Raw genomic sequence first — 15,437 nt, 5'->3', positions numbered from 1 at the left:
GGAATCTATGAAATGCTAGTTGATTGGTTGTACACTGGTAGATGTTGCAGTTGATGGCAGAACACTGTTTTCTTTGTTTCCAATTATTTCAGACATAATGTTAATGCTGTATACAGTAGTTGTGCTAACGGTAAAGCTGCTGGTTCAGTCCAAAATGGCGGCCGCGCTACCGAAGTGCCACCTAGTGGCTGTTGTCAAAACTGCAACGGAGTTTCGCCTCTTGGTACTTCTATACTCTTTGATCTGATACCTCAGTTGCGTGTGAGAAGTTCAGAGAGAGTTTCGGAGTCGGAGCCATTGATGCGCGCTTGAAAGTTTGGAAGGTAAGCAGATAACAAAATGGTGTGCCTTTGACTCACGGGCGTAATTTCCTATGTGGACAGGGGGGACATGTCCCCCCCTCTTTTCGAAATCTCGTTCGTCTCCCCCCAACTTTCAAATTAGTTTGCTATGATTTTTTAACCGCACGCCGTCATCACCACAGAGGAGCAGGGCCGAGCAGGACACGGATCGCCTGCCTGCGTCAATGCGCGCAGCCGCGTCCAGGAACGTCGCTTGTACACACAAAAAATACCTCACTGAAAGTTATAATGAGCAGGTATCGCGCTGTCTGTGAATGTCCTGACGCACACACTCACACACTGACACACACAACGCACAGAAAGACTGAGAGACTGCGCCAGTATCGAGCGCACAGACAGCACCTCAGAATCAGTTTTGCTGGGCAGTTCTCTTTCGCGCTTGAACGAACAATAACACATGCCAAAATGTCAGTTTTGTCGAGTATTCTCATAACAATAAGCAGTCTTAAATTAGTTACATAAAGTCTTAAATGAACAAGAGAAAATGAGATGCGTGAGAGCCTGTCAGCAGCGGCAGATTTTAAAGTGGCAGCAGCCACTAATTCTGTTGTCAGTAAAGTTAACCAAAGAACAAAGGGAACAGAGAAAATCACTAACTGCTCTTGACTAAAGAACGCTTGCAGCTTTAATAAGGATTAATCTAATTTAATTAATAATTTATGCAGTGCGGACTGTTTGATAACCTAATTCAATTTATGTATATTTCATACCTGTTAGACAGTAAGGGCACATGTAAATACTACATTTATTTTTGGGTTTATGTGAGGAAAGGTTTAATTTCACTTATATTAAAAGTTGTTATAATTTTCAAAAGTAAAAAAAAAATCATTTTCATGGAGACATCAGTCGCTACAGTGATACTGGCCTTCATTCATAAAAAAGTCATTAAACAATTGTTTAAAATATACTGTCTTTATGTTGTTTCTATATTACAGTGGAAATTGAGTCTCACATTATTTAAATTTTATTTGCACACATTTTTGACTTTATAAAATGATTCTCTCAAGTCTTGGCAATTGGCCCCTATTAAACAATAAAGAAAGTAAGACATATTTTTCTTATACATAGTTTAGTAGCCTACTATATTCTTTTTGTCAGAGTTTATCATTATAATCAACTTAATTATTTCCTGGATTTTGTATCACCATAGATACAACTCCTGTATCTTGCACCACTCCTGTTCAACCTGTATATGCTCCCAATGAGTCAAATAATGAGAAAGAACCAAATCTCTTACCACAGCTATGCAGACGACACACAGCTCTACTTAGCCCTATCGCCTAATGACTACAGCCCCATTGACTCCCTGTGCCAATGCATTGATGAAGTAAACAGTTGGATGTGTCAAAACTTTCTTCAATTAAACAAAGACAAAACTGAAGTCATTGCGTTTGGAAACAAAGATGAAGTTCTTAAGGTGAACGCATACCTTCACTCTAGGGGTCAAACAACTAAAAATCAAGTCAGGAATCTTGGTGTGACACTAGAGTCAGACCTTAGTTTCAGTAGTCATGTCAAAGCAATAACTAAATCAGCATACCATCTGAAAAATATTGCAAGAATTAGATGCTTTGTTTCCAGACAAGACTTAGAGAAACTTGTGCATGCTTTCATCACCAGCAGGGTGGATTACTGTAATGGACTCCTCACTGGCCTTCCCAAAAAGACCATAAGACAGTTGCAGCTCATACAAAACGCTGCCGCCAGGATTCTGAGCAGAACCAGAAAATATGAACATATCACACCAGTCCTCGGGTCTTTACACTGGCTCCCAGTTAGATTTAGGATTGATTTTAAAGTATTATTACTGGTATATAAATCATTCAATGGCCTGGGACCTCAATACATTGCAGATATGCTCACTGAATATAAACCCAACAGATCACTCAGATCACTAGGATCATATCAGCTAGAAATACCAAGGGTTCACTCTAAGCATGGCGAATCTGCTTTTAGCTATTATGCCAGCCACAGCTGGAACCAGCTTCCAGAGGAGATCAGACGTGCTCCTACAGTAGTCACATTCAAATCCAGACTCAAAACACATCTGTTTAGCTATGCATTTCACTAGTTCACACTTACAAATAAGTCAGATAGAATAAATGCGTATTTGGCATGCTGTCAGCCAGGGCTCCGGGCTCGGTATTCGGCCCGAACCCAAAGTACTCCCCCCGTATTCCTGGCTGTGAAAGAACAAGCCAAGGGTGAGGAGTCGGGGTGGTGGAGGGATGCTGAAACTGTCAAGGAAGTTAGGTGAGTTGACAGAGTGAATATATATATATATGCTTCCTCTCATGCTGATAGGGTAGACATGGTAATTGTTTGATGAGATGATTGATAGATTGGTTTATTGATTGATTATTTGAACGTGCTCCTCCCGAACTTTGTTTATAAAACATCATTTACTGAATGAGCACTGTGCCGCTGTTTGTCCGACTGTTTGTACTGTACTGTATTTTATTTTTCTAAACTGTTTTAATTATTCTTATTCCTTTTATTATTTTAATTTCTTCTATGTAAAGCACTTTGAATTGCCATTGTGTATGAAATATGCTATATAAATAAACTTGCCTTGCCTTGCCTTGCCATAGTCCCTAAAGGTATGTAAATGCAGGACATGTGATTAAAATTGTGAAAAACATTTTTGCTTTTTTTAAAGTGCAAAAACTTTTTCCCCCATTTTGTGTGATGATCAAAAAAATGATCAAAGGTTGCCCAGATTGTGTTGAGTCTGCCACAGTCAAATGCGGATGCTGAGCGAACCTTTTCAGTTATTGGCCTAAACAAGACTGACACCAGGAACAGACTGTCACTTGATGGCACCCTGTGAGTGATGGGAAGTTCAGATCATTTGACTCACTCGTTTGTTCGATCTCGTTCATTAAAATGAATTAATCTTTTTTCGAGTCATTTCATTCATTTAAGGGGCTTTAAATGTTATACTTTTAACAGCCAAATTCCCTGGACACATCCACCTACGCAGTCTTTATCATATTCTGAATTAAGAAATCATTATAATGCAGTCAAAAATAATTTACAGGGAACATAAATAAGTACTTTCCGTGTCTTTCGTTCATTTGTCACGTGACAGACGCAATGAACGTTTATGAACGGATTGAACCCTGCTTCAGATACGAGCCTCCTGAGTGAAGCAGGCCAACACTGCCACTGTGGCACAGGCTACAACAGGCCTAATGTGTGAAACTTGTGTTGTGGTTTTCTGGGGAGGTGGAGTAGCCTAACTATTATGTGTCCCTTTTGTTTTGAGATTTTTTATTGTTTTGATGTTGTTGGTTTACATGTTTGTTATTTAATCACCTCTATCTTTTTTTTTTTATATAGTGCAATCAATAAATTAATTGTACATTTTGAGAAAACTTTTATTTTTCATAAATCAGGGGTTATACTAAGTAAACAAGGACTGATGTTTTTAAAATTAGGGTTAGGGTTACGCGCGCGCACTGATGTTTTACAGAGTCTCACTCCAGCCAAAGTCCCAAAGTTGGCAACCCTGCAAAAGACTGAATAAATGCTTAGATGATGACTAAACATCAGTAGCATTTTAGAGCCTAATCAAAATAGTCATATGACATGATCTTGAAAAACATTTAACTAAATACAGAGTTTTAGACTTACCATCTTCAGATTTTAAATATAACATGGTCACACATGTGGCTTTAGCTGCAGTGCATTTCTAGATTGCTACAGTGTCAACTTCAATTTTATTTTCATGAAGATGTTTCATAAAAATAAATTTCTAATAACTTTACACAACTTTGAAGCTATTTATAAAAAAAAAATTCATTATGACAATAATTAATTCTACATTTACAATAAACTGCCAGGTGTCAGCTTTCAAATGAGATCGTACTTGTGTTTTTAGTGTAAAGGGTTCATGAACTGTATCTGTTTCAGTTTGGGTATGTCATTTCTGGGGATTTTTCAAAAGTGGGGTTGCAGCTTAACAGGTTTTGAAAAGTGAGGAGTGTGTCAAGGGCGCAGGTTGATGTTTTAAGGTGCTGTACTGTTTCTTCCAAAATTTTACCATTAACTTCTTTGAAATCAGACATGGTAACATTCTGAGGATGTGGTCTGATCTGTCTTACCTCAGTGCCACATGAGGATATGCTGATCGCCTTTCTGATATTATTGATTTTCTCAAAGAAGAATGAAGCAAACTCACTGCATTTGCTGTCTGAGATTGCTGTCTTATCTTAGGCCAAGGACCCCTTGGAAAATGCTTTCAGAGAAACTTTAAATATATTTTTTTATCTTTGAAAGCAAATTATGAACCAAAGAAGGAATTCATGTGCCAAACAACATCATCTCATCTACAGATGTTCTGGTTATCTGGTCAGGGGAAACCTCATTATTCAAGTTATTTTCAAGTATTCAAGTTCATTTAGTTTCATTTCTGCTTCTGTCTTCCAGTCATCCATTAACTTGTACTCAAAATATTTTTTGGGTGGGGTCTTTTTTATTATCAGTATTGCCATGCTTGAGGTCTTCAGTCACAGCGTTACAGTCAGAGTTACAGTGATAAAGTTGCATCTTATTTACAGTATTTACTGATTTTCAATATGCTTCAACATTTCTTTGGACATCTCTTGGCAGTTTTGCAGCTTTTGAGTTTCACAGGTTTGTATGTTATCTTAATTCTGTCTTTTATTCTTCCGATGCATCTGGAATGAGACTAAATATGTTGTTAATGATCATGACTCGGTCTTAAGACCAGAATATGGAGTGTTCAATTAATTTATGTTCAGTTAACATGTTTGAGTTTGTGCTAGTCCTGCCAAAAGTTGTCTTTCTACTGTATTAGTAAAGCTTTTTTGTTGCATATGACAATAGATGGGCTTTGGTCCCATGTCTATAAAATACAAAACTCTAGAGACCTATCGTGGACCAGTGTTCAGTTTGCAGGTCTTAATGACTCTTAGAAAGTTATTTCTGTGTCTGCTTGTAATCCAATACTTTAGTGATGCTATTCTGTGCTGAATCTTCACCAGTTTTAAATCACATCCTTCTCAATGTGTTTAACAGGTTCACATGCTGATGATGAATGTCCTCTTCAGCTCAACCCACAGAGAGTTATTGTGAAGTACGGCGGTTCTGTCTCAGTCGACTGCAGCACTTCTGTCCCGCATAGAGGGATGGGATGGGAAGCCAGTGAGGGAGGAGTGCCCATGACCAGAGACAGTCTAATCACATGGAGAGTGCCAGAACTGAGAGAATGGGGCATAGTGCCATCCTGCTACATTTCCTATAATAAGCCACAGTGTGCAGCGAATCTCCCAGTGACTATTTACAGTGAGTTTCTCTGTTATTGATATTGTTATATTTTCCTTCTCAGAAATATCTACTGTACATTCATGACTGCAGATATCAGTGTGTAAATCTTCCTCCACAGAGACTCCAGACAGTGTGTCCATCAGCACTGTGAATCACAACGGACCAATGATGGAGGGAAACCAGTATGAGCTCCAGTGTGACGTTCTCAATGTGGCTCCTGTTCAGAATCTCACTGTCAACTGGTACAAAGGACAGACTCTGGTGGATCAAACCATCTTCACTGACACCATCAAGACTCCAGTCAGTAAAACATCTAAACTCCTGATCCGTCCAGACAGAGCTGATGATGGAGCTCAGTACTGGTGTGAAGCAAAGCTGGAACTGGGAGAAGAAGGACCTCGACCTCCTCCAACAAACACATCAGAACATCTCAACATTGCTGTATATTGTAAGTAAGATCCGACAGTTTCTATTATTAATCTTTTAAGAACATCTGTTGACCAAATTAGGCAGATTTTAGCACTTACCATGTGACACAGTGTCAAGTTATGTGGTGATAGGGATCAGATGCAACATTTAACTTTTTCTTATCAATTTTCTAAATTTGATAAATTTAGCTGAAAACTACTAAATTAAAATGAATGTAGATTAACATAAGAAATGTATGATGCCACATATGCAATGCAAAACCTCTTAAACTGTTTTTCTTTCACTCCTTCCTGCAGTTAAACCGATCATCAGTGAGACCAAACTGCCCTCCATAGTGCCTGTGTTTCGAGGATATCCAGTGGTGATAGTTTGTGAAGCCGAGGGAAACCCAAAACCAACAATCAGCTGGAGTGTCAACACAAATAATATAGTTAGTGAAACTCTTACTATAACAGATTCAACACCTGAGGATCTGCTCTGCATTGCAAACAGTTCTGCTGGCATCACCACCAGATACGTAAAAGTGTCCATAGAAGGTAACTATGTATTTTTGTATAATTTTCAATTCTAAGTGACTTAGTTTAATTGGCAATTTCAGTTTTAGTAATACACTACAGAAAGGAACTGTGGTTGTTTTTTAAAATTATTTTTTTTTGTATTTGTTTGTCTGATATTAAACATAATATTTATTTTAGTTGTATTAAATATGCAAATTATTGAGAAAAAAAACACAATTTAGTAGTCTAAATGATGTTGTCAGGATAGATTTTATGCAAAGTCATTTGAAGTTCCTCTTTTAGCGTTTTGCCTTTGATTAATGCAAATTTCATTCATCCTTCTTAAAACAATTTCGCCACAGCTTTAAGATTTTAGCATGGCTTTTTTTGTGGTTAATGTTTTGGCCTTTCACAAAGTATTCGCACTTTTGTAAGAAGCTGTTTGGTTTGTTGTTCTTGTAATGCTCTGCTTGCAGTCAGAATGTCAGAGGATGTGTTATAGGAACACTATTTAAGTAGCCTGACTTCGTCATACTCATATTCTAGTCAGAATGTGAGTCTGAGACTGCTCCATAGAGATTTGATTATGGGGCGTGTCTCAACCGAACCAGGAAAAAAAAAAATTCTGCACTCAATTGGATAGACCTACAACCAATCAGAGTAACGGAGTAAATGACGCATGTTCTTCATTCATATTTTCAACCAACAAAATGTCGCGGCTCTCTTTTCCTCTTTTAAAATGAATATGTGCATATCTTCTATAATAGACACGATGGCGGAATCTACACATGATGTTTAATAAACAAAGTTCGGGTGGAGCACGTACAAATAATCAATCCAATATCAACTTGTCATCAAACAATACCATGTCTAACGTTACCCTATATCAGCATGAGGAAGCATATTCACTCTGTCAACTTACCTAACACTCCTTGACAGTTTTTCAGCATCCCTCCACCACCCCGAATCCTCACTCTTGTCTTGTTCTCTCACAACCAGGAACACGGGGGGAGTATGGCTACCGAGCCCACAGCCCTCGGACAGCACATCATATACGCATTTAGTCTATCTGACTTATTTGTGTGAACTCGTGAAATCTTAATACGCCATTTATTCTATCTGACTTATTTGTAGTGAACTCGTGAAATCTCAATTCTCCAGCTGCACTCGTCTTTGTTGTAAACTAATTCAAATCAAGCGCTCTTTGGTGACGTGGGTGATTACGTTACCGTTGCTCATCTGTCAATCATCGTATAAAGCCCGCCCTGACATTGTGATTGGTCCGAACAATTTTTGTTCAGGCATAATAGCTCCTCAATGGAGCGAGTCCAGACCGAACTTCCCGACCAAAAAATATTGTGGGCGGGGTTCGGGCTGGCACCCAGGCTACTATTTAAGCGAAATGGCTTGTGGATCGTGTCACCATAGTTGCCCTGCATGGATTTTTATTTAGATTAGCTGCTGACTTTCGATATGTTGGAGGCATTATGCAGGCTTGATATCTATGCCCAGTTTTGCTTGCTTGGATATAATTCCCTAAATTGCTGATTTACTCATATATTTGTTTCTTTTGACACAGAGAATTACGTGCCCATAGTAGTAGGCATTATTGTTGCTGTAGTGCTGTTCATCGCAATGATCTTCGTCTACATCTACTACACCAACTACAAAAAAAAACAGGACGGGCCATTATAATTTGAGGAAGCCCAGAGCACATAATGGACTCTTAGCACAGTCCCTATGAAGGAACTCAATCTGCTGTCTGATCAGTCGTTTTTTCAGCCACATTGAACATTCTAATATTTTTTACATTATTATATAAGACACTGAAGTTGTTACTGTAGTCTAGATGTTGTAAAGTCATGGCATATTTAAACAGATGCTGATGACTTAAAGATGAGATCTCTTGTCGGTTTTCCTGTAGCTCAAACAGTAGAGTCTTGGCGCTTGCAACGCTAAGGTCATGGGTTCGATTCCCAGGGAAAGCAAGAACTGATAAGAATGTAAATGTGTACCTTGAAATGCAATGGAAGTTGCTTTAGATAAAAGTGTCTGCCAAATGACTGATGCTTAACCTGTAGGATTTCTTTGTAACCAATTGATGTAAATGATCTCAAGCCTCCCTGTAAATAGAATCTCATTTCTTTGTGTGGAATACAATTTTCTTCTATGGAATTCACATCATCAGTCCTATTAAACACAACTTACACATGACATCATGTAAATAAAAAAAATTTTTTTAGAAAACCTTTTTAAAGAGAAGTTTAAAAATAAAACTTTCTGTTTTCACTGACTATTTTTTATTTGAAAACCATGCTAAGTGTAAAAATCCTGTCACCGCAGTAGCTCTACATTAGCTTATTATCTTAGCAAAAATGGCCATAGTAATTTCTATTGAGAAACGCAGGGGAACAAGGGACTTGTCGCTTTGCTATTAACTTACTAGTATCCTGCACCAGTGAAGCATTTCTGTTTCTTGCAAATGATAAATATGGATGAGCCTCTAAACAGGCTGATGTAATCGGAATCAAGCCAGAATCATTTTTCAGGGGTGTGTGTGTGTATGGCATCGGTCAAAGCACAAAACTGGCTGTCAGTTTGTAAGCCTCAAGACAGAGTACACAAATTTTTGATTTATGTTTTGCTGGCTGATGAGTGTTCTTGGACTTTGTATTGACATCTGTTCAAATGCAAATGCGTATTTTTAGTTGACATTGTCATAATGCCCTCTTTACAACTGCAAGTGTCCTTGTGCACTTGTTTGATTCTATAGCTTCATTATTTGTAAACCACACACTTTTCTTCTATGTGTGAACAAGAACACAACTGATTACCCTTTCAGCTCGACCCGTGGAGTGTTGTCTGCTGGCACGACAGATCTGTTTCTGTTAACTGCCACACTTCAGTCACAAAGATGCAGCGCTTGCACCACTGCACCAGATAACAGCGAACGTTCTCAGAACATTCTGGCAAGGTTCGATCAACGTTTTGAACAAACATTCTTACAGTAACGGTGATAGAATGATCGTTCAAAGTTATCTGGTCTTCAATAATGTTCTCGAAACGTTAGCACATAGACATCATACATCGTTCATAGTTTCTACTGAAACATTCTATTTTTTTCAGAATGTTCAAAGAACATTCTAAATTGTCCCAGAACATTCAGAAATTCAGAACATTCAGAAATAAAGTTTTTGTAAACAAAATGCTCTTAGAACATATTTTTTGTTTGATGGGGCCAGTCTGATCTTTCAAGAGACAATCTTGTGATGCACTGGTTACTCTCAGCATCACATGTATGAATCTATCTCACCCACCATGTCATGAAAGTAGTACTGAGTATTCAGAGATGCTTCTCCTTTCTGCATGCTAAATATGCTTATTCAGACAGCGAATGTCCATCATGCTGTGGATCACTCATGAATCATGACCAATGCCTGAGGAGGTCCATCATCACTTATTATGACTCAGACTGTTACACATAAGAGATATCAAACAGCATACAAAACGGCGTTTTTATACAGACCCAGCCTCGTCTGAGCTCAAGGATATGTTGACAATCGAGGGAAATGGGGTGAAGTAAAGAGTTGTGGCTTTTCAACTGTGGTCTTTAATGTTCAAAACATAACATTGCCTTTTCTAATTGATGAATGCGCTCTTTTTTTTCAAAAACCCCGATTTGAAGTGACGATCGCAAATGAATAAAGTTGGAATAGAGATGTGTGGGGGAGGGTTAACATTAACTAAAGCAGACAGCTATGCGAGGGCAGACTGGGCAGTGGTTTCCTGCGATAAATGAGGGGTCCGAGTCCATGTGTTGTGTTATCGCCTGAACAATCAAACACTGTTAGCTGGTTAAAAACAGTGTCGATACAGCGCAAACACTGCTAAAATGACGGCGCGGAGCGATCGGATACTCTTCACGTGTCTAATTTTGGATCTGCTGTCGTGGTGGTATGCCGCATGTGTTGGATGGTAGCCTAGGACATTTATAGAACGAATCTTGTATCTGAAAAAAAAAAAATATATATATATATATACACTCACCTAAAGGATTATTAGGAACACCTGTTCAATTTCTCATTAATGCAATTATCTAATCAACCAATCATGTGGCAGTTGCTTCAATGCATTTAGGGGTGTGGTCCTGGTCAAGACAATCTCCTGAACTCCAAACTGAATGTCAGAATGGGAAAGAAAGGTGATTTAAGCAATTTTGAGTGTGGCACGGTTGTTGGTGCCAGACGGGCCGGTCTGAGTATTTCACAATCGACTCAGTTATTGGGATTTTCACGCACAACCATTTCTAGGGTTCACAAAGAATGGTGTGAAAAGGGAAAAACATCCAGTATGCGGCAGTCCTGTGGGCGAAAATGAGTTCACTGTACTAAAATGGCCCCCACAGTCACCAGATCTCAACCCAATAGAGCATCTTTGGGATGTGGTGGAATGGGAGCTTCGTGCCCTGGATGTGCATCCCACAAATCTCCATCAACTGCAAGATGCTATCCTATCAATATGGGCCAACATTTCTAAAGAATGCTTTCAGCACCTTGTTGAATCAATGCCACATAGAATTAAGGCAGTTCTGAAGGCGAAAGGGGGTCAAACACAGTATTAGTATGGTGTTCCTAATAATCCTTTAGGTGAGTGTATATATATATATATATTCAGAACAATTTTCGGTGTTAAACTTGATAAAGCTGTCTTATATACGTCAAGGGTGATTAAATAGTCGCTTCTGAAAAGACTTTTGTGTAGCACTGTTTAAATAGCGATAGATCGTTGTCAAACAAGATAAATACAGTGTTTTTGTTATCATTGGAAGTAACCACAGCCAGCCATAACGGTAGTCCTTTAGCAAAGTTAAGTTAGTCTTTCGGTAAGGTAGAAAAGGGCTTCTGAATCTATTCACCGGGAAACATCACAGTTTTTGTTTTAGGGTGGTTTCTTTAGCCTACTTTCAAAATGTTAACTTCATTTCCCATGTTAGTTTTGACTTGCAAAAGTATCACCCAACTGATGATGATAGTCTTCAACTAGGCTACTTGCATACAACGGAGTTTGGATTCCTGAAAAAAAAAAAAAAACTTAAACCTAAGCTGGTTTACTGTTCTTAGGTGGTTTCCCAAGTCTGGCTAGTTTAGAGGGGTTTGGGTCTGTAGTACTAAACACTAGCTTAGCCATGGCTACCCAGTGTAAACCGAGACCATGCTTGTTTAAGCATTTTTCGCAGGGATATATAGAAAACGTCTCCATGAAGTCCAGAACATCACACTGGAAATACCACACTGCTCACAATACAAAAAAGGAAGTTAACCATTTCACAGAATGGAAGCAAAGGCCAGTGTGTTGGAAAGTAGCTTACATCTTAAGATGGTGACTGTGCTTTGAAGCAGGGCTAATGGTCATTGATGGTCAAAGAGCAATAGTTGCAACATACAACTACATATAAAGTAGCCTTGTGTCTAAACAGCACTCAGCTAAAGCAGGGACATGTTTTTAAAAACACATTTCTAATGTTTTTTTTTTTAATAAATGAAAAACATTATTATTATTTTTTGCACCTTTTTTTAAATATGTGGGATGCAATTTTGTGATGCATTTTAGTTACTCTATTATTATTGCTTAATGTGTCTTCCAGATGTTTCAATCAGCACTGGGAATCACACCGATGGGAATCACATAACAAGGATAGTGGGCAAGAAGTATGAACTCCAGTGTGACGTTCGGACTGTGGCTAAGAGTGTTGTTGTGAGATTGTACAGAGGACAGCATCTAGTGAATGAAACTATCTTCACTGACTCCTCCAATAGTTCAGACAGAAAAACATATAAATTCCAGATCCATCCAAAAAAAACTGATGATGGAGCTCAGTACTGGTGTGAAGCACAGCTGGAACTGGGAGAAGGACCTCAACCTCCTCCTAAAGTCACATCAGAATCTCTGAACATTACTGTACATTGTAAGTATAATAATTTGTCCACTTCTCATGTTTTCAGACATTAAAGTTTATTTAGCAGGTATTATATTGGTCTTAATTATTAACATGTGAAACCTGTTTTTTGCTCCTTCTTGCAGTTAAACCGATCATCAATGAGACCAAACTGCTTTCCAAAGTGCCTGTGTTTCCAGGATATCCAGTGGTGATAGTTTGTGAAGCCGAGGGAAACCCAAAACCAACAATCAGCTGGAGTGTCAACACAGCTGTTATATCTTATAGTGAAACTCTTACTATAACAGATTCAACACCTGAGGATCTGCTCTGCATTGCAAGCAATTCTGTTGGCATCACCACCAGACATGTAAAGGTGGTAAGAAAAGGTAACTATGCTTGTTTGCGTATTTTTTTGTGTACATTTCCAACAGCTGCTTCTGCTTTCTTGCCCTATCAAAATATGGGAATGTTGGGAACTTTTGATCAGGCCAAACACTTTTTAAAAATAGTGCTTATGATGTTCACCTCACACTAGTTCAAATATGCAATGATAGTAGCAAATCATGATAAAAAAAAAACAACAAAAACATTTTAAATATGTGAATCAGAATGGATTTAAGTAATTTGATTCAATGTTATTTACCAAAGCAAAAGCAATGGAAATGTACTGTTTACAACATCAACATGTGATGTATTCCCTTTTCTCTAACTCACGAAGACAACATACGATTAAACAGTAATATACAATGAAAAGTAATATGAAAAAGTAGACGAATACTGATATAAAATGAATATTAGGAAATGGGTAAAAATGCAGAGATCAAGATAGGCCTACAACATAAATGAAGTACAGCACAGATGTGTGTTTACAGTTTTTTAAGCCACACAGACTCATAGGCTGCTTTGAAAAACTCAGTTTTGATCCTTCATACAGCTTCACTTGTAGTTTTAGGGTGATAAACACACATGGTTTAAATGCTATACATAATTTTGTGTGCTTAGGTGTTATATCTGGTACTTTACTTATGATCAGCCTTTTCATTTAGCTTCTTATATGGCAAATATTGTTTTCTTCAGGTCCCTATTTAGCACTTCTTAACTGTGTTATTCGTTTGCTTGGATTGTGACTGATTTTTTTTTTATGTGCTTTATTTCTCTTGACACAGAGGATTACCTGCCCTTAATAGCAGGACTTGTTGCCATCACAGTGGCGTTCATCTCTGTCATCTTCATCTTCATCTACTCTATCTACTACAAAACAGCCAAGATGGGCCGTTATAACCTGGAGGATGCCAAGCTCAGTCCACAAAATGGAGACATAGCACAGAATGGCAAAGACAACTCTATACCTATGAAGAAACTCTCTCAGTCCGATATCCTTGCTTAGGTTATGAATCCCTGGGTTTGTTGCATCTGCCCCGAGCCCCACTGTCCACATTGGGCAAGGTTTTATTTTTTACACTGGAAGTCTCTGGGGCTAACTAGTCTCTTCAAGGCTTCATTATATTTATTTTATGGAGCATTAGTGCATTCACTTCTCTCTTAGATCCAGTTTTCATCAACTGCTAATTGCATCACGAAATAAACTTTTTAGATCATTTAGCAATTTAGCAATCTGCTGTTTAAATGCCCAACGGAAAATATCTGACAGAACAAATGTTGAGGTGATGACAAAGAAAACCTGAATGAATTTCACGTTAAAGGACCTGATGCCTGCATTTGACGTTTTCAGGATCTTAAAGATTCTTGACATTCTTCGACTTCAAAGGGAAATTACTTGGTTGATTTAATATTTGCTTTGTACACTAGCTTAAGGGAATAACATGTTTTACTATTCTTTTGTATATGTCCCAGGCACATTGATCAGATTATGTTTTGTCAAATGCTATACAGTATATATTGAGAAAAACACAATAGTTGAGTGTTTTACTCTGTCATTTCTGTAAAGTTTCAGTTCTTCAGGAGAATTCCGCACTTCAGAGGTGGTTGACTGAAGAAGTGAAAGTTTGGTTATGAGGTCTCTTCTCTCATGTCGAGCCTGTGGGAAAGTATATTGATGTATTTCTGAAAACTCTCTCAGGCCTCATAGTCAGTAAAAAACAAAAACCGCTGGACATAAAATAAGTGTGCCAGTTTTATGGCTCAAGTAGTTTAATGATGTTAAAAGCATAGTTAACTCAAAAATGACAAGTCTGTCATCATTTTTTCACCCTCATGTCTAAAGCTGTATGGTGTGTGTGTGTGTGTGTGTGTGTGTGTGTGTGTGTGTGTGTGTGTGTGTGTGTGTGTGTGTGTGTGTGTGTGTGTTTTTTTAAAATTTTTATCAGCACAGAAGTAGAAATTTATGAAAATGTTATTTTTGCAAAGATTTTTCGAAGTTTCACCTTTTGTGTTCCACAAAACACGAGGGCGGAATAAATGATGACAGAATTTTCATTTTTGTTTGAACTGTTTCATGTAGACTGTAATCTCGTTTTCTCGTGGGGTTTAAATGATATTAATGGAATTTACGCTGTCTGTCCTTATAAACACATGAGATATCTGATTTGAATTCGCATTTTCTGAGAACATTTTAAGAAAACATAATTTGTTTATAAAAATCTAAAATAAAAAAAATATTTGTGCTTTTTACTCATCATGCAAAATAATTGAACATCTTATTGTGTATTGAACAACTATGTTTTTTATCAACTAAACAAAAGTATTTTACCTCAGTCTGTCTATTTGACCTTTTCTGATTATTTGCTTCTTATTTACAGAATTATTTCATTGTGCACAACTATGACATTTAATGAGACATGAGAAATGTGTAAGATGAAGAAAACAAAACAAACCAATCACTATACTTTGTTTCTGCTGTTATAAGTTATAGCAATATATAAATTATATCAAATACATTAAAACTATAAAAACAATATA

At 37.7% G+C, this 15,437-nt stretch overlaps 1 protein-coding gene across 1 annotated transcript; it reads left to right on the top strand.

The window, feature by feature from the left end:
• Positions 1-4,829: 4,829 nt before the first annotated feature.
• On the top strand, positions 4,830-15,230 carry LOC311289898 (CD166 antigen homolog). The gene is made up of 7 exons (XM_084408155.1): positions 4,830-5,000; positions 5,406-5,672; positions 5,773-6,102; positions 6,380-6,619; positions 12,225-12,545; positions 12,662-12,904; positions 13,685-15,230. The coding sequence occupies exons 1-7, from the start codon at positions 4,943-4,945 to the stop codon at positions 13,903-13,905; spliced, it is 1,680 nt and encodes a 559-aa protein (XP_084264281.1). The 5' UTR covers positions 4,830-4,942; the 3' UTR covers positions 13,906-15,230.
• The last annotated feature ends 207 nt before the right edge of the window (positions 15,231-15,437 follow it).

The sequence above is a fragment of the Rutilus rutilus genome (assembly GCF_951802725.1).
Source record: "Rutilus rutilus genome assembly, chromosome: 1".
Lineage (NCBI taxonomy): Eukaryota > Metazoa > Chordata > Actinopteri > Cypriniformes > Leuciscidae > Rutilus > Rutilus rutilus.
The sequence above is the reverse complement of the archived record's forward strand: the minus strand, read 5'-3'. Positions and strand labels throughout refer to the sequence as shown.

Bases quoted from the DNA above. Each gene is read 5' to 3' on its own strand.
- LOC311289898 (XM_084408155.1), top strand. From the start codon at position 4,943: ATGCTTCAACATTTCTTTGGACATCTCTTGGCAGTTTTGCAGCTTTTG. The intron at 6,103-6,379 runs GTAAGTAAGATC...TCCTTCCTGCAG, and splicing joins TCTCAACATTGCTGTATATT to TTAAACCGATCATCAGTGAG. The intron at 12,905-13,684 runs GTAACTATGCTT...CTCTTGACACAG, and splicing joins TGTAAAGGTGGTAAGAAAAG to AGGATTACCTGCCCTTAATA.